General features: G+C 46.2%; 1 protein-coding gene across 1 annotated transcript; it reads left to right on the top strand.

Moving 5' to 3' along the window:
* The first annotated feature begins 4,979 nt into the window (after positions 1–4,979).
* tbpl1 (TBP-like 1) lies at positions 4,980–15,304 on the top strand. The gene is made up of 8 exons (XM_084193043.1): positions 4,980–5,960; positions 6,653–6,828; positions 7,120–7,377; positions 8,392–8,474; positions 8,969–9,032; positions 10,382–10,485; positions 12,412–12,506; positions 13,540–15,304. The coding sequence occupies exons 3-8, from the start codon at positions 7,243–7,245 to the stop codon at positions 13,620–13,622; spliced, it is 564 nt and encodes a 187-aa protein (XP_084049169.1). The 5' UTR covers positions 4,980–5,960; positions 6,653–6,828; positions 7,120–7,242; the 3' UTR covers positions 13,623–15,304.
* The last annotated feature ends 3,173 nt before the right edge of the window (positions 15,305–18,477 follow it).

Here is an 18,477-nt window from a genome sequence, read left to right as displayed (position 1 = left end):
CTCCCCACCTCCTCTTTCTCACACCTCTCTCCCCACCTCCTCTTTCTCACACCTCTCTCCCCACCTCCTCTTTCTCACACCTCTCTCCCCACCTCCTCTTTCTCACACCTCTCTCCCCACCTCCTCTTCCTCCCACCTCTCTCCCCACCTCCTCTTTCTCACACCTCTCTCCCCACCTCCTCTTTCTCCCACCTCTCTCCCCACCTCCTCTTTCTCACACCTCTCTCCCCACCTCCTCTTCTCCCACCTCTCTCCCCACCTCCTCTTTCTCACACCTCTCTCCCCACCTCCTCTTCCTCACACCTCTCTCCCCACCTCCTCTTTCTCACACCTCTCTCCCCATCTCCTCTTTCTCCCACCTCTCTCCCCACCTCCTCTTTCTCACACCTCTCTCCCCACCTCCTCTTCTCACACCTCTCTCCCCACCTCCTCTCCTCCCACCTCTCTCCCCACCTCCTCTTTCTCACACCTCTCTCCCCACCTCCTCTTTCTCACACCTCTCTCCCCACCTCTTCCTCCCACCTCTCTCCCCACCTCCTCTTTCTCACACCTCTCTCCCCACCTCCTCTTTCTCACACCTCTCTCCCCACCTCCTCTTTCTCCCACCTCTCGCCCCACCTCCTCTTTCTCACACCTCTCTCCCCACCTCCTCTTTCTCCCACCTCTCTCCCCACCTCCTCTTTCTCACACCTCCTCTTCTCACACCTCTCTCCCCACCTCCTCTTCCTCACACCTCTCTCCCCACCTCCTCTTTCTCACACCTCTCTCCCCATCTCCTTTCTCCCACCTCTCTCCCCACCTCCTCTTTCTCACACCTCTCTCCCCACCTCCTCTTCTCACACCTCTCTCCCCACCTCCTCTTTCTCACACCTCTCTCCCCACCTCCTCTTCCTCCCACCTCTCTCCCCACCTCCTCTTTCTCACACCTCTCTCCCCACCTCCTCTTCCTCCCACCTCTCTCCCCACCTCCTCTTCTCACACCTCTCTACCCACCTCCTCTTTCTCACACCTCTCTCCCCACCTCCTCTTCCTCCCACCTCTCTCCCCACCTCCTCTTTCTCACACCTCTCTCCCCACCTCCTCTTCCTCCCACCTCTCTCCCCACCTCCTCTTTCTCACACCTCTCTCCCCACCTCCTCTTTCTCACACCTCTCTCCCCACCTCCTCTTTCTCCCACCTCTCTCCCCACCTCCTCTTTCTCACACCTCTCTCCCCACCTCCTCTTTCTCCCACCTCTCTCCCCACCTCCTCTTTCTCACACCTCTCTCCCCACCTCCTCTTCTCACACCTCTCTCCCCACCTCCTCTTCCTCACACCTCTCTCCCCACCTCCTCTTCTCACACCTCTCTCCCCATCTCCTCTTCTCCCACCTCTCTCCCCACCTCCTCTTTCTCACACCTCTCTCCCCACCTCCTCTTCTCACACCTCTCTCCCACCTCCTCTTTCTCACACCTCTCCCCACCTCCTCTTTCTCACACCTCTCTCCCCACCTCCTCTTTCTCACACCTCTCTCCCCACCTCCTCTTTCTCACACCTCTCTCCCCACCTCCTCTTCCTCCCACCTCTCTCCCCACCTCCTCTTTCTCACACCTCTCTCCCCACCTCCTCTTCTCACACCTCTCTCCCCACCTCCTCTTTCTCCCACCTCTCTCCCCACCTCCTCTTCTCACACCTCTCTCCCCACCTCCTCTTTCTCCCACCTCTCTCCCCACCTCCTCTTCCTCACACCTCTCTCCCCACCTCCTCTTTCTCACACCTCTCTCCCCACCTCCTCTTTCTCACACCTCTCTCCCCACCTCCTCTTCCTCACACCTCTCTCCCCACCTCCTCTTTCTCACACCTCTCTCCCCATCTCCTCTTTCTCCCACCTCTCTCCCCACCTCCTCTTCTCACACCTCTCTCCCCACCTCCTCTTTCTCAAACCTCTCTCCCCACCTCCTCTTTCTCACACCTCTCTCCCCACCTCCTCTTCCTCCCACCTCTCTCCCCACCTCCTCTCTCTCACACCTCTCTCCCCACCTCCTCTTTCTCACACCTCTCTCCCCACCTCCTCTTTCTCACACCTCTCTCCCCACCTCCTCTTCCTCCCACCTCTCTCCCCACCTCCTCTTTCTCACACCTCTCTACCCACCTCCTCTTTCTCACACCTCTCTCCCCACCTCCTCTTCCTCCCACCTCTCTCCCCACCTCCTCTTTCTCACACCTCTCTCCCCACCTCCTCTTCCTCCCACCTCTCTCCCCACCTCCTCTTTCTCACACCTCTCTCCCCACCTCCTCTTTCTCACACCTCTCTCCCCACCTCCTCTTTCTCCCACCTCTCTCCCCACCTCCTCTTTCTCACACCTCTCTCCCCACCTCCTCTTTCTCACACCTCTCTCCCCACCTCCTCTTTCTCACACCTCTCTCCCCACCTCCTCTTTCTCACACCTCTCTCCCCACCTCCTCTTTCTCACACCTCTCTCCCCACCTCCTCTTTCTCACACCTCTCTCCCCACCTCCTCTTTCTCACACCTCTCTCCCCACCTCCTCTTTCTCACACCTCTCTCCCCACCCCCTCTTTCTCACACCTCTCTCCCCACCTCCTCTTTCTCACACCTCTCTCCCCACCTCCTCTTTCTCACACCTCTCTCCCCACCCCCTCTTTCTCACACCTCTCTCCCCACCTCCTCTCTCTCACACCTCTCTCCCCACCTCCTCTTTCTCACACCTCTCTCCCCACCTCCTCTTTCTCACACCTCTCTCCCCACCTCCTCTTTCTCACACCTCTCTCCCCACCTCCTCCTCCTCCCACCTCTCTCCCCACCTCCTCTTTCTCACACCTCTCTCCCCACCTCCTCTTTCTCACACCTCTCTCCCCACCTCCTCTCTCTCACACCTCTCTCCCCACCTCCTCTTTCTCACACCTCTCTCCCCACCTCCTCTTTCTCCCACCTCTCTCCCCACCTCCTCTTTCTCACACCTCTCTCCCCACCTCCTCTTCCTCCCACCTCTCTCCCCACCTCCTCTTTCTCACACCTCTCTCCCCACCTCCTCTTTCTCACACCTCTCTCCCCACCTCCTCTTTCTCACACCTCTCTCCCCACCTCCTCTTCCTCCCACCTCTCTCCCCACCTCCTCTTTCTCACACCTCTCTCCCCACCTCCTCTTTCTCACACCTCTCTCCCCACCTCCTCTTTCTCACACCTTTATCCCCACCTCCTCTTTCTCACACCTCTCTCCCCACCTCTTCTTTCTTCCTCTGTTTTTATAATGCACACCAGACGTGCATTGAAGTACAGATTTAACTTGTATTTAGAATATAATATTACAATAATAATATTTATAATGCATGTATTATGTATTTATAACACTTGTATAATTAACTTATTTCAATAAAGCTGTTCACATTCTCTACTGGTTGAAATTAAGTCTCTCATTTGATCAAATACTACACCTATCCTGTGTCTTCAGATCAATGCAGATGAAGGAAATTAGATAGTAAGATGAACTGGTTTTAGAGTATTTACATGATGCATAGGAAGTGTAGTGTACTGTTTTTTTAAAGTTCTGTTTCTGTATATATGAATTACAAATCAGCCTTTAACTAGTTAAATAATGTTTGTAGTCTACTGCATAGTTACAATGTGTAACCATTGACGTCCCAGGACCAGGAATGGTAAACACTGTTGAAGTGTATAATTGTAATACATACATGCGGACAAAGTGTTAATTAAAAGACTGGAATTTGATACTCCTGGTATTGGATATGACTGAAAAAGAATGTCTCACAGACATTCATTCCTGAACTGCACCTTTATTTGCCATGGTAGAGTACATGATCAGTGAATATATTCAATGTCCAGAATACTATGTGGGGATCTCATGCATGGTCATAACTACATGTATATACGAAGTCTCCCGAGTGGCGCAGTGGTCTAAGGCACTGCATCGCAGTGCTAGCTGTGCCACTAGAGATCCTGGTTCGAATCCAGGCTCTGCTGTAGCTGGCCGCAACCGGGAGACCAATGGGGCGGCGCACAATTCGTCCAGGGTAGGGTAGGGGAGGGAATGGCCGGCAGGGAGGTAGCTCAGTTGCAACGCCAGGGTTGTGGGTTCGATTCCCATGGGGTATGAAAATAAAAAAGAATAATGTATGCACTAACTGTAAGTCGCTCTGGATAAGAGTGTCTGCTAAATGACGTAAATGTAAATATACGACTTAGATCCTTGGCACAATGTTATATTATATTATACTCAGGCTTCATAGCTAGGTTCTGAACTAATAATTATACCAAACGTTTTAGGGTCGGCTACATAGCTAGCTACACATCCATAGGCATACAGCTAGTTTTATCCTCCACTGCACAATATGAAAGAAAATAGTTAGCTAGCTACGTTACTTCAGCTGCATTGCACAGCAAATATCAGCAAGGCAAGCTTACAAAATTGTACATTCAATTTGCAGTAAACGCTTTAGCTAGCTAGAATCTTTACATCCACTGTTTCACAAGACGACAGCCTGGTTGTTTCAGGAGACCCTAAAACATTAAAACAACCAGAATTACAATTTCATACTCATGTCACAACGCCAATAAAGCTAGCCAGCTAGCTGGATAATGTTAGCTAGTCAGCTAGCTCGCTAAATAGCGATTTTCATAAATTAACTTTATGACAAAAAAAAATATGCGTAATCGTTTGTCTGTACATTAACTAAAATATTCCTCTCAACTGTAAAAAATGTTTTGCATGATTCGTTATGACTTTATAATTACTTACATTTGCTTTTATCTTAGTATTTTTGTCAGCCATCTTTGCTGAAGAAAGTCTCTCAGCCGTTGGTCGCTTAGCGTCTAATTCGTCATGGGAACCACTCGATGTGATTGGTCATCGCCCAGCGGTCCGCCTCTGGTGATTTGCATAAAGTTGGGAAAAGTTTTAACTTTTTCACCGCCTCCCATGCCACCTTCGCGCCGCCCAAAGGTCCCCCGCCCTCGCCGCTTCCCTTCCATTGAAAATGAATGGGAAGCGGTGTTTCACCGCGCGGCACCGACTGCTTATAGCCCAAAAAATCCCCAACCCGCGACCAATACATTTTCTTTCTGCGACATCGTTTTCAAAGTAGCCCAATTGCGAGAAAACCGCGACCTTGGCAAGACTGTGAGAGGAAACTCACGGTCTTGGGACAAAGCCAGATACAATTCCCTCATTGGTTGCTCTGATAAAAGTAAACTTGATCGAGTGTCGATTTTGCGGTTTGCGGTGTAAGGGCAGGATTTATGATTGATCGCTCCTACCTGTGTGACAGTGCTCTCCTCAATTGAAAAGCTCATCTCTCGAATTGAAGAGGCGCCGACTAGAAGCCCCATATCTCGAATGTGATATGCGCTTTCATATAAGCATTGGTATTGCTCAATTACAAGCGTTGCGACTTTGACATTCGAGGTGTGTTTATGCTATTTGTAATTCGACACAGCCGCATTGCTTGCACTACATTTTCATTATACGATGTGTCAATTATATAGTGGAAATGTGACAAAAAAAATGTTCAATACTCTCTCCGGATGGGACATCAAACAATTTGATTTAATGGTCCTCTGTAGCTCAATTGGTAGAGTATGGCGCTTGTAACGCCAGGGTAGTGGGTTCGATCCCCGGGACCACCCATACGTAAAGATGTATGCGCACATGACTAAGTCGCTTTGGATAAAAGCGTCTGCTAAATGGCATATTACTATTATTATTAATAATTTCACTGGAATATCAATTGGAGACGTTGTTGTCCACAAGGGGGCGTTATAACCACAGCGCCTCTTATGTCGGAAAGACTGCAGCCTGCCGCTTTAAACAAGCTCTAAACAGGAAGCGGTTAGCATCCCGTTAGCGGCTGAACACAGAATCAAGAGCAATAACGTTACATTTGCCCGTGAAATGGCGTTTGTTTTTATTTTGGGAACAGTTCAGTGAGGTACATCTACACTTAGGTAAGAAGCAAGAGCAAATACAGTCTTGGAGAATCCCATCGAACTAGCTAGCTAACTAATGTAAAAGCAAGTTGCCCCTGTTAACTAAGCGTTAGCTACGCTGGCTGCTGTTAACGTTATTAAAGAGCTAGTATGCTAACGTTAGCCATTTTTCTTTGTTAATTGGCTGGCTAACAAGCTGAAATATGTACCGGACTGCGTGTCAATTTCCTATTTCCTTTGCAAGCCTGTGTGTCTAGCTAACTATTGATTTAACTAGGTACCTAGCGAACTAACGTTAACGACCAACTAGCTAGCTAACTAACTAACGAGCTGGTTGATAGCTATTGCAAAGAGTGACCCTGGCCTGCTGTGTGCAGGTGAGGTGTACACTGTTCCGTTACTACGCAACGCGACACCGGGTAGCAAGTTAACTTAGCTAGCTAACTAAACTCATTCACTCTTTGACTTTGCATATAACGCTGCAGAAACCTGACAACCAACTTATTTTCTAGCAAAGACGCTTGTAATGATATAAAATATTGGCGTGTCTTGATGCTGTGGTAAGTTAGCCAGTGCTAGTAATTGAACTACGCTGGTGATGTGTTAGCTGGCTAGCTAGTTCACTTGACTTGCTAATTAGCTTTTAACGTTAGCTAAAGTGACGTTATTCTCCTTATCTTACTTAGATAATGTCTCTCTGTACCATTCAGATGTTAATTTGTGGGAACTTGAATTGAATGCTGACCACAACAACAAGATCTGCAGTGCATCGTTTTTCTGACCGGGGTCGAATGAACATCCATGGTCTGTGCTGCAGCTGTTGAGGTGCCAACGCCACGTTCGCGAGTTCCCTGACAGAAGAACAAAAACATCCACAGACAAACGGGTATGTTATGGTACCCTAACAACGTTTTATACACAAAGCCGAAGTTGATAGCTAATATAAATGGTCAGATATACATTTTCTGTGCCCATCGAGACTTGGGTCCAAGCCTCTCAGTGTAGTAGTGCTGATCTAGGTTGAGGTCCATCCTGTCTATATTATCTCATTCATTGTGATCTAAAAGGCTACACTGATCCCAGATCAGCCCTTCTACTCTGAGATGGTGTGATGTCAAGTGGCTATTGGTGAAGTCGTCATTCATCTAGCTGGGGATGTGTGTCTCTGTGATTCTAGTTTTCCCGACCCAGGCGGTTGCCATGCACCTGTAAGCCGCTTCCTGTCAGCCAGCCAGCCACCCAGGCCCAGCCACAGCGCTCCGGTGACGGTCGGTGGTCCTCTCCGGTCCAGTGGGTCCCCATGGAGCCCAGTGATGACGTGGCGCTGGATATCATTATCACCAACGTGGTGGCTGTATTCAGGACACGCTGCCACCTCAACCTGCGCACCATCGCTCTGGAGGGGGTCAACGTCATCTATAAACCTGAATATGGGGTAAGGACGGATACATAATGGGTGCACCGGCGGCCATTTTGAGTGTACCCATAGGAGCTAGTTTTAAAAAATACAGGTTAAGACAACAGGATTCTAATATCCCATAACTCTTTGCAACAATGGAACTAGCGTTGCTAGTTAGCAACGGCACAAGCACTTGTCATGAATTTGCTCATTTTCGAACACTTCCGCATGGAATTATTACAGTCTTAACCTGTATTTCTTAACATAGTTTAGGAGCAAAGCAGGAAGTAAAATCAGAAAGTGTACCCCTCAATCGGTTCTGTAATTTGTTGAATCAACTCAATTGACATTACAAAAAAATGCAATCAATTGCATGAGCCACATCAGTTAGCATCATTTGAATGACAATTCCACATTACCATGGAAATGATTGCACCACAATACCATGCAGCCATTGTGAGTGTAGCCATTAGTTTACCAGTCAAATTGCCAGGGTTAGAGGTTCCAAGCCCATTCTATTTCTATGGTGAGGACACCACCTGGGACCTGTAATCTTGTTTTACCTTTCCACTAGCTTTTCCTTTATTCCTCTCAAGGTTTCTAGAGTTTTGTGATCTCGAGGAAACCTGGGGCGTTACTTTGAGGAAACCTGGGGCGTTACTTTGAGGAAACCTGTGGCGTTACTTTGAGGAAACCTGGGGCGTTACTTTGAGGAAACCTGGGGCGTTACTTTGAGGAAACCTGGGGCGTTACTTTGAGGAAACCTGGGGTGTTACTTTGAGGAAACCTGGGGCGTTACTTTGAGGAAACCTGGGGCGTTACTTTGAGGAAACCTGGGGCGTATTGGATCTACATACTGTGTTACACTGCTTTGTGCAGATGAATTTTTGGAACGGGCCGTATATATACACGACTCTCCGTCGTTCTGTTTGCGTAGAGTATGCAGAGCCCTTTAGCTGCTCTGTGACTAAGAACTGTGTAAGAAGTGTGTGTATTGTATAATACTATCCTGTGTGTGTGTGTGTGTGTGTGTGTGTGTGTGACATCCAGAAAGTTCTGATGAAGCTCCGTAAACCCAGGATCACCGCCTCCATCTGGTCCTCAGGGAAGATAATCTGTACTGGAGCCACCAGGTACACACACACACACACACACACACACTACACACACACACACACATTACACACACACCACACACACACACACACACACCACACACACACATTACACACACACACACACATTACACACACACACACATTACACACACACACACATTACACACACACACACACACACCACACACACACACACACACACACACACACATTACACACACACACACACCACACACACACATTACACTGCACACACACCACAATACACAAACACACAACGCACCGGAGCTACCAAGTACACACACACACATTACACACACACACCACACACACACATTACACACACACACACACACACACACATTACACACACACACACACCACACACACATTAAACTGCACACACACCACAATACACAAACACACAACGCACCGGAGCTACCAAGTACTCACACACACACTGATCTGTGTCACTGATGTGTCCCTGTTTCTCTCCTGTGTGTCCCCAGTGAGGATGAGGCTAAGCAGGGAGCCCGGAGGTTAGCCCGCACCCTGCAGAAACTGGGCTTCAAGGTACGAGATAACACACTCCTCTTCATAGTCCCCTAACCAGACCTACTGCACTAACTTGTACATGACCCGTGTGGTTTAGTTGGTACAGGATGGCACTCGCAATGCCAGGGTTGTGGGTTTGATTCCCACAGCGGACCAGTACGGGGGGCAGAAAAGACCATCTGCTAAATGACTCAAATGTAAATGTATACAATCATCTGAGTCACAAAACAGCATTAACGTGACGGGAATCCAAAACAGCATTAACGTGACGGGAATCCAAAACAGCATTAACGTGACGGGAATCCAAAACAGCATTAACGTGACGGGAATCCAAAACAGCATTAACGTGACGGGAATCCAAAACAGCATTAACGTGACGGGAATCCAAAACAGCATTAACGTGACAGGAATCCAAAACAGCATTAACGTGACAGGAATCCAAAACAGCATTAACGTGACGGGAATCCAAAACAGCATTAACGTGACGGGAATCCAAAACAGCATTAACGTGACGGGAATCCAAAACAGCATTAACGTGACGGGAATCCAAAACAGCATTAACGTGACGGGAATCCAAAACAGCATTAACGTGACGGGAATCCAAAACAGCATTAACGTGACGGGAATCCAAAACAGCATTAACGTGACAGGAATCCAAAACAGCATTAACGTGACGGGAATCCAAAACAGCATTAACGTGACGGGAATCCAAAACAGCATTAACGTGACGGGAATCCAAAACAGCATTAACGTGACGGGAATCCAAAACAGCATTAACGTGACGGGAATCCAAAACAGCATTAACGTGACGGGAATCCAAAACAGCATTAACGTGACGGGAATCCAAAACAGCATTAACGTGACGGGAATCCAAAACAGCATTAAGGTGACGGGAATCCAAAACAGCATTAAGGTGACGGGAATCCAAAACAGCATTAAGGTGACGGGAATCCAAAACAGCATTAACGTGACAGGAATCCAAAACAGCATTAAGGTGACGGGAATCCAAAACAGCATTAACGTGACAGGAATCCAAAACAGCATTAACGTGACGGGAATCGATTCCTTATGAAAGAGTTGATTACGGTTCCCACATCCTTAAGGAATTGGGAATCAACTATTTTTGCAATCCGAGCCCTAACTACCGCCCACCACAAACTTTAACGTGCACGTGACTCTGTGTGTGACTCTGTGTGTGACTCTCTGTGTGTGTGTGTGTGTGACTCTGTGTGTGTGTGTGTGTCACTCTGTGTGTGTGTGTGACTGTGTGTGACTCTGTGTGTGTGTGTGACTCTGTGTGTGTGTGTGTGACTCTCTGTGTGTGTGTGTGTGTGACTCTGTGTGTGTGTGTGTGTGTGTGTGTGTAGGTGAGGTTCTCAGAGTTCAAGGTGGTGAACGTGCTGGCAGTGTGCTCCATGCCCTTCGCCATCCGACTCATCGATTTCACCAAGAACAACCGGCCCATCGCCAGGTAACACACTCACACACTGTCACCGTGACAACCATTGCCAAACGTTGCCACAGATCTCCACGCTCAACACAGCAGTGTGTTACCGTATGGGTGAGGCCTTTCTATAGGAAGGCCTGTAAGGGGTGTTTCCAGCCAGAACGACCCATAGGGCCAGGAGCGGACACCCCCTGGACAGGACACTAGTCTATCTCCTGTTTCTGTAGTGAGGCAGCTTGATGTACAGGACACCCCCTGGACAGGACACTAGTCTATCTCCTGTTTCTGTAGTGAGGCAGCTTGATGTACCAGTACACCCCCTGGACAGGACACTAGTCCATCTCCTGTTTCTGTAGTGAGACAGCTTGATGTACCAGGACACCCCCTGGACAGGACACTAGTCTATCTCCTGTTTCTGTAGTGAGACAGCTTGATGTACAGGACACCCCCTGGACAGGACACTAGTCTATCTCCTGTTTCTGTAGTGAGACAGCTTGATGTACAGGACACCCCCTGGACAGGACACTAGTCTATCTCCTGTTTCTGTAGTGAGACAGCTTGATGTACCAGTACACCCCCTGGACAGGACACTAGTCTATCTCCTGTTTCTGTAGTGAGACAGCTTGATGTACCAGTACACCCCCTGGACAGGACACTAGTCTATCTCCTGTTTCTGTAGTGAGACAGCTTGATGTACAGGACACCCCCTGGACAGGACACTAGTCTATCTCCTGTTTCTGTAGTGAGACAGCTTGATGTACCAGTACACCCCCTGGACAGGACACTAGTCTATCTCCTTTTTCTGTAGTGAGGCAGCTCGATGTACAAGCACACCCCCTGGACGCTAGTCAAGAATCGATGGTATATCTTTAATTGAAATGCTCGTTGAACAGCAGTGAATGTCAGATTGTACCATAAGTCTAAGCGACAGTTGGCCCCGAAATCAATGTTTTAGGGTGGGCCAAACTGGCACATTGATTTTAAATGCTTTCTCAATGGGAGTGAATGACACGTCCATACCCTTACAATTTCCATCCATTTTCACTCCATTAGCCACTACTCACCAAAACACTGTGGATGGAAACGTGGTTACTGACAGTCACTCAATTAGCCCATGTCGGCTAATATTTTTTAGATTGGTAAGTTAGTCTAGCCAGCTCTCTAAACTTGTAGAAATCATTTACATTTTTACATTTTAGTCATTTAGCAGACGCTCTTATCCAGAGCGACTTACAGTTAGTGAATACATACATTGGGAGGACCTCTAGTGGCCAAGCCGGGTTACTGCTCCCTCCACAACATGGCTTCACGTGGCAAGTGCATCAAATCAAATGTTATTTGTCACCTGCCCCGAATACAGCAGGTGTAGACCTAACTGTGAAATGCGTACTTACAAGCCCTTAACCAACAATGCAGTTTTAAGTAAAATAAGAGTTAAGAAAAATATTTACTAAATAAACTAAAGTTAAAAATAAATAAAAAAAGTTGTCCCCTGTAGCTCAGTTGATAGAGCATGTCGCTTGCAACGCCAGGGTTGTGGGTTCGTTTCCCACGGGGTGGGGGGGGGGGGCAGTATGAAAATGTATGCACTCACTAACTGTAAGTGGCTCTGGATAAGAGCGTCTGCTAAATGACTAAAATGTTATTTTGTATTATGACTTGTTAAGAACATCTTTACTCCTGAACATATTTATTCTGGCCATAACAAAAGGGTTGGATACTTATTGACTCAAGACATTTCACCTTTTCATGTTTTATTAATGAATGACATTATGGGGTATTGTGTGTAGGACAGTGACACAAAATCTCAATTTAATCCATTTTAAATTCAGGCTGTAAAACAACAACATGTGGAAAAGTCCAAGGGTGTGAATACTTTCTGAAGGCACTGAATATCTAAATAGTGCTCTGTGTGTGTGTGTGTGTGTGTGTGTGTGTGTGTGTGTGTAGCTATGAGCCGGAACTCCATCCCGCTGCCACCTACAGGATCAAAACCCTCAAGGCCACGGTCCAAGTTTTCTCCACTGGCAGCCTTACCATCACAGGTACACACACACCGTTACGCACACACACACACCGTTACACACACTCACACACACACAGTTACACCGTTACACACACACACACCGTTACACACACTGTTACACACACACACACACACACACACCGTTACACACACACACACACACCGTCACACACACCGTTACACACACACACCGTTACACACACACACCGTTACACACACACACCGTTACACACACACCGTCACACACACAAACAAACACACACACACCGTTACACACACACACACACACCGTTACACACACACCGTTACACACACACAAACACACCGTTACACACACACACAAACACACACACCGTCACACACACACACACACACATATATAATAATAATAATATGCCATTTAGCAGACACTTTTATCCAAAGCGACTTACAGTCATGCGTGCATACATTTTTGTGTATGGGTGGTCCCGGGGTTCGAACCCACTACCTTGGCGTTACAAGCGCCGTGCTCTACCAGCTGAGGTACAGAGGACCACAAACACACACACACACACCGTCACACACACACACACACACACCGTCACACACACACCGTTACACACACACACACACACCGTTACACACACACACACCGTTCACACACACACACCGTTACACACACACACACACCGTCACACACACCGTTCACACACACACACACACACCGTCACACACACACACCGTTACACACACACACACACCGTTACACACACACACACACACACCGTTACACACACACACACACCGTTACACACACACACACACACACACCGTTACACACACACACACACCGTTACACACACACACACACACACCGTTACACACACACACATCGTCACACACACACACACCGTTACACACACACACACACCGTCACACACACACACCGTCACACACACTTTACTTTTACGTCTTGTCACTTCTGTGGAAACTTGAAAGCTGTGTCCAGCCGCACCCAAACACCATGTTGTCATATGACTTAACTGTGTTTTCTGTCTGTGTGTCCCTGTCAGGACCGAACGTGCAGACTGTAGCCACGGCCGTAGAACACATCTACCCCATGCTGTCAGAGTGTCAGAAACCTCTCCGAAAATAACACACAGACAAGGGGAAAAAAAGATCAACAAAATAGAGAAAGAAAGACAGAGAAAGAAAGGCAAAAAAAAAAGCACCTTATCCATTGGATGCGATTGTATTGTCCTCAACTTTTATCTGCCTGGCAACAGTCTGGGCTTTTGTCCCGATTTGGCTGGATTTGACCTGGATTTTATTTGTTTTAACTTGAGGTCCCCAGGAAGTCAGAAAGGCAGCTTCCGTCCTCCTACTGTCCGGTGACCTGTTGTCTTGGTGACAGCTACGCCCTCTGAACTTTGACCATGGGATGACCTTACAGTATGACCTCTAACCTTTCAGCTTTAGCAGCCAGCCAGCCAGCCAGCCAGCCAATGATGGCTGCTCCAGTGACTGATTGACACTAGAAGGGGCGTGACTCTCCAAGTCGACCAGGATTCCTTAGTTTTAAATTGTATTATTTTAGTTTTGATGTCACGGTCTGTGTCTCAAATGGCACCCTATTTTCAATGTAGTGTCCTGGTCAACAGTAGTGCACTAATATAGGGAATAGAGTGCTATTTGGGATGCAGCCTCAGTGTTTTTAATGCATGGGCAGACAGACCAGTCTTCAACGTGACCTGTCCCACAAAACACAACAAGCGTTTTTAACAGAACATGACGTAACATACATTTCTATAGGAAAGCTTTTAAAGTCCCATTTGACCATGGTGTTAAATAGAGCCTTGGTTTTAACCCCTGTATTCATCTGCTCTCTATTCAAGTCACTGGGATTTGCAAAATTCCAGTAACGTTCCACAAATCCTGGTCGGATGATTCCAGAATACTTACTTATTCCATCCTGTTCTGGGAAAACTTCCAACTGGGATTTCTTGAAAACCTGGGAATTCTGGGACAGTTACTGGTATTATTGCAACCTTACATGTCACCTTTTAACCACAGATCTAGGATCAGATGTTACCGTCCACCTTTTGTAGTCTTAAGCCTTATTGGAGATGCATCCTCTGGAAGACCGTCCAGGAGTTGTTCAGGCTGGGGCTTTGAACACTTGGCAGACATGTTGTTATTATTGATCTATGGAGAGTAACGCCTGCTGGAATGGGAAATGCAGTGCTGTCATATTCCTGTCCTGTTTGTTGTATGTTCAAACTTTTTTTTTTGTATTTTATAAAAAAATAAAATAAAAAGGGGAAAGTAACTAAATAAAATAGGGTAAATGTTTCTCTCTCGCTCTCTCTCTATTGGTCTCTGTGAGAGAGAGAGAGAGAGAGAGAGAGAGAGGGGTTACAGTGACTTGGTCAGTGTATCTTGGCTTTCTTGTGTAAGAAGCAGACTAACGTGCACTTTGACCCCTACACTGCCTAGTCTCAATTCACAGGCAGTGGGCCTCCACCACAGACCCATTCCCACTCCCTGGCTTTTTTATCAATTTGATTTACTCACCACTTGCATCCTTTCTCCTCCGTCCTTAACCTCCGTCCTTTCTCACCTCTTTTATGAAAAAGGTTGAAGTTTAATCGTGCAGAATCAGCGAGGCGAGTTAACGTGGAAGGAAATGCGCTTGCTTGAAATGAGGGTCCTTTTCCACTCACGCATCATTAGGCAAATTCCGTTTACAGAAGAAAAATGTGTAAATTGATCAAAACAAATGAAGTTAGTTGTGCAAGACATTTTATAGATGAAACAATAAAGCAGCATATCGTTTTGAAAACGGGTGTGTGTTTTTCTCCTCAGGTGGAACTCAGCCGGTGTCTCCATGTTGAGAGTTAAAATACTACAAAACACAAGGTGCGATTTTGAAATTTGGTTGTGCATCAGCAGTTTCTGTCTTATGTCAGTTGGTCGCTAGGTTTCCATCCAATTGGCGACATTTTCGTGCAAATATTCTAAAATATGCACATTTTCCCACCAGTGGTGTGTTTCAATCAAACTAACGTGTTGCTGATAAAAGTCAGTGCGTGATGACATAGTGCACACAAGTACATGACATAGTACACACAAAATGTACTTTTTCGCTTAAGTTTTCAAGTACGGAATAAAAATCTAAAGTTCAATGTGTTTCCATCACATTTTAAACTCTACCGATAGTATTGTCACAAACTGTTGAGTTAAATAACTAATGGTGGTCCTCTTTAGCTCAATTGGTAGAGCATGGCGCTTGTAACGCCCAGGGTAGTGGGTTCGATCCCCGGGACCACCCATACGTAAAAATGTATGCGCACATGACTGTAAGTCGCTTTGGATAAAAGCGTCTGCTAAAATGGCATATTATTATATTATTATAATGTGCCTCCTCTGGTCCTGGCACATGCTCTCTAGCACACAGCTCATATACAGTGCAGGTAGGCTAGTCTACATGAGGAGATTATTATGGATAAGAGCGAGAAGATTTGTATTTGTCAAACGGCAGTCGAGCATCGATCATCATGTCACCAGAATAAGATCCTAGATACAGTTGAAGTCGGAAGTTTCAATACACTTAGGTTGGAGTCATTAAAACTCGTTTTTTCAACCACTACACATGTCTTGTTAACAAACTATAGTTTTGGCAAGTCGGTTAGGACATCTACTTTGTGCATGACACAAGTAATTTTTCCAACAATTGTTTACAGACAGATTATTTCACTTATAATTCATTGTATCACAATTCCAGTGGGTCAGAAGTTTACATTCACTAAGTTGACTGTGCCTTTAAACAGCTTGGAAAATTCCAGAAAATGATGTCATGGCTTTAGAAGCTTCTGATTGGCTAATTGACATAATTTGAGTCAATTGGAGGTGTACCTGTGGATGTATTTCAAGGCCTACCTTCAAACTCAGTGCCTCTTTGCTTGACATCATGGGAAAATCAAAAGAAATCAGACCTCAGAAAAAAATTGTAGCCCTCTACAAGTCTGGTTGATCTTTGGGAGCAATTTCCAAATGCCTGAAGGTACCACGTTCATCTGTACAAACAATAGTACGCAAGTATAAACACCATGGGACCACGCAGCTGTCATACCGCTCAGGAAGGAGACGTGTTCTGTCTCCTAGAGATGAACGTACTTTGGTGCGAAAAGTGCAAAGCTTGTGGAAGGCTACCCAAAATGTTTGACCCAAGTTAAACAATTTAAAGGCAATGCTACCAAATACTAATTGAGTGTATGTAAACTTCTGACCCACTGGGAATGTGATGAAAGAAATAAAAGCTGAAATAAATCATTCTCTCTACTATTATTCTGACATTTCACGTTCTTAAAATGAAGTGGTGATCCCAACTGACCTAAGACAGGGAATTTTTTACAAGGATTAAATGTCAGGAATTGTGAAAACCTGAGTTTAAATGTATTTGGCTAAGGTGGATGTAAACTTCCGACTTCAACTGTATTTACTGGAAAGGAGCATCAAGCTCATCACCGTACACTTTCACCACCCTGTGAAGTTCATAATGTATTTCATCTGTAACCTACTAATAAACTGCATGGTTTCCCGAGTCCTAGTGGGAGGACCACACACCATCATCGCGTGACTCCACGTTTACTTCCATATGATGGTTATTATATCAATAGTTGAGCATAAAGGTGTTTCCACCACCATTAGTCACGCTCCGATATCATATTCAGAACTGCAAATGTTTCTCTCCACCCTATGGCAGAATTAGTAGAATTGCAGGAAATCTGCTGTAAAACGTGAATTTTTTTGTCTCTCTGCTGTCAAGGGAGGGGTCTGCTAAAATGTTTTGCAAAATGTCACTTAGGGCCCCCCAAAAGGCATGCTCTGACTGCATGTGTGGGTGTTGATGTGGGTAAGCAGACCCGGGAGCAACTGCGGCCCCGCATGATGTTCAGATTTTTTATGGCCCCCGCCCCATCAAAGTTGGTGGTCCTCTGTAGCTCAATTGGTAGAGCATGGCGCTTGTAACGCCAGGGTAGTGGGTTCGATCCCCGGGACCACCCATACGTAAAAATGTATGCGCACGTGACTGTAAGTCGCTTTGGATAAAAGCGTCTGCTAAATGGCATATTATTTATTTATTTAAAGTTGCCTATCCAGTAACGCGGTGTTGTGGGTGGTACCTGGAGTTATGAACAATCTTCATATTGCAATACGTCAATATGGTGAAGGATGAATCATTGTCAAGGTTGAAAAGTAAAGAAAAGCAACAACTTAAATACACAAGGAATAATCAAACCCACACAAACTCTGCTTACACAAGGAACAAACCAACCAACCAAACACACACTACTGTCCGTGGCTGTGTTATTAGCGTTATTAGTGTTTGTCAAGAGGCGAAGCATCGCGAGACTTCCAGGAAAAGCTTGCGAAACAGACTAAGCAGGCCGGGTTTTGGGCTTAGAGAAGTCTATAGAGTACCACAGTACGAGTCATAATACCCATAAAGCCTAGCGGTCAAACATGAAAAAGGTTCCAATAGTTTTTCCACCATAAATGTTTCCCGTAGGAGATTTTAGAAACACTTCAAATAAGGGCTGTGTTTCGTGTCGGCTTACCCTGGCGTGATGTTTTGATAACCGTGTAAATCTCTCTAGGACACGGTGACTTATCAATATATTCGCCTGTAAATAAATTGAAATGCTAATTAGCTGCTAATGTGGCTAATAATAAAGAACTACAAATGCCATGATGCTCTGGCTGAGACTGCTGAATCGAGGCAAAGGTAAGAATCTCTGGATTAACTATTTTATGTTAACTAAATGTAGAAATGTATAAATTGGCAACATTTATTTAAATGGACAATTCTGTGAACTGTCTTGTGCAAGTTTTAAAATTGACACAATACCTGTTAGCAAATATGTCAGCTAAAGATGACGTGCAGGAGCTTGTAGGGATTTGTAGTCTTGCATGATGTCTACTTTGATGCTAATTAGCATTTTTGAATC

The sequence above is a fragment of the Coregonus lavaretus genome, assembly GCF_964263955.1.
Source record: "Coregonus lavaretus genome assembly, contig: HAP1_SCAFFOLD_2656, whole genome shotgun sequence".
NCBI classification, from domain to species: Eukaryota; Metazoa; Chordata; class Actinopteri; order Salmoniformes; family Salmonidae; genus Coregonus; species Coregonus lavaretus.
The sequence above is the reverse complement of the archived record's forward strand: the minus strand, read 5'-3'. Positions and strand labels throughout refer to the sequence as shown.

What these genes read in the sequence shown, in the direction of transcription:
- tbpl1 (XM_084193043.1), top strand. Translation starts at nt 7,243, where the DNA reads ATGGAGCCCAGTGATGACGTGGCGCTGGATATCATTATCACCAACGTG. An exon ending in TCTATAAACCTGAATATGGG is followed by an intron (nt 7,378 to 8,391) that starts GTAAGGACGGAT and finishes TGTGACATCCAG; the next exon opens with AAAGTTCTGATGAAGCTCCG. An exon ending in AACAACCGGCCCATCGCCAG is followed by an intron (nt 10,486 to 12,411) that starts GTAACACACTCA and finishes GTGTGTGTGTAG; the next exon opens with CTATGAGCCGGAACTCCATC.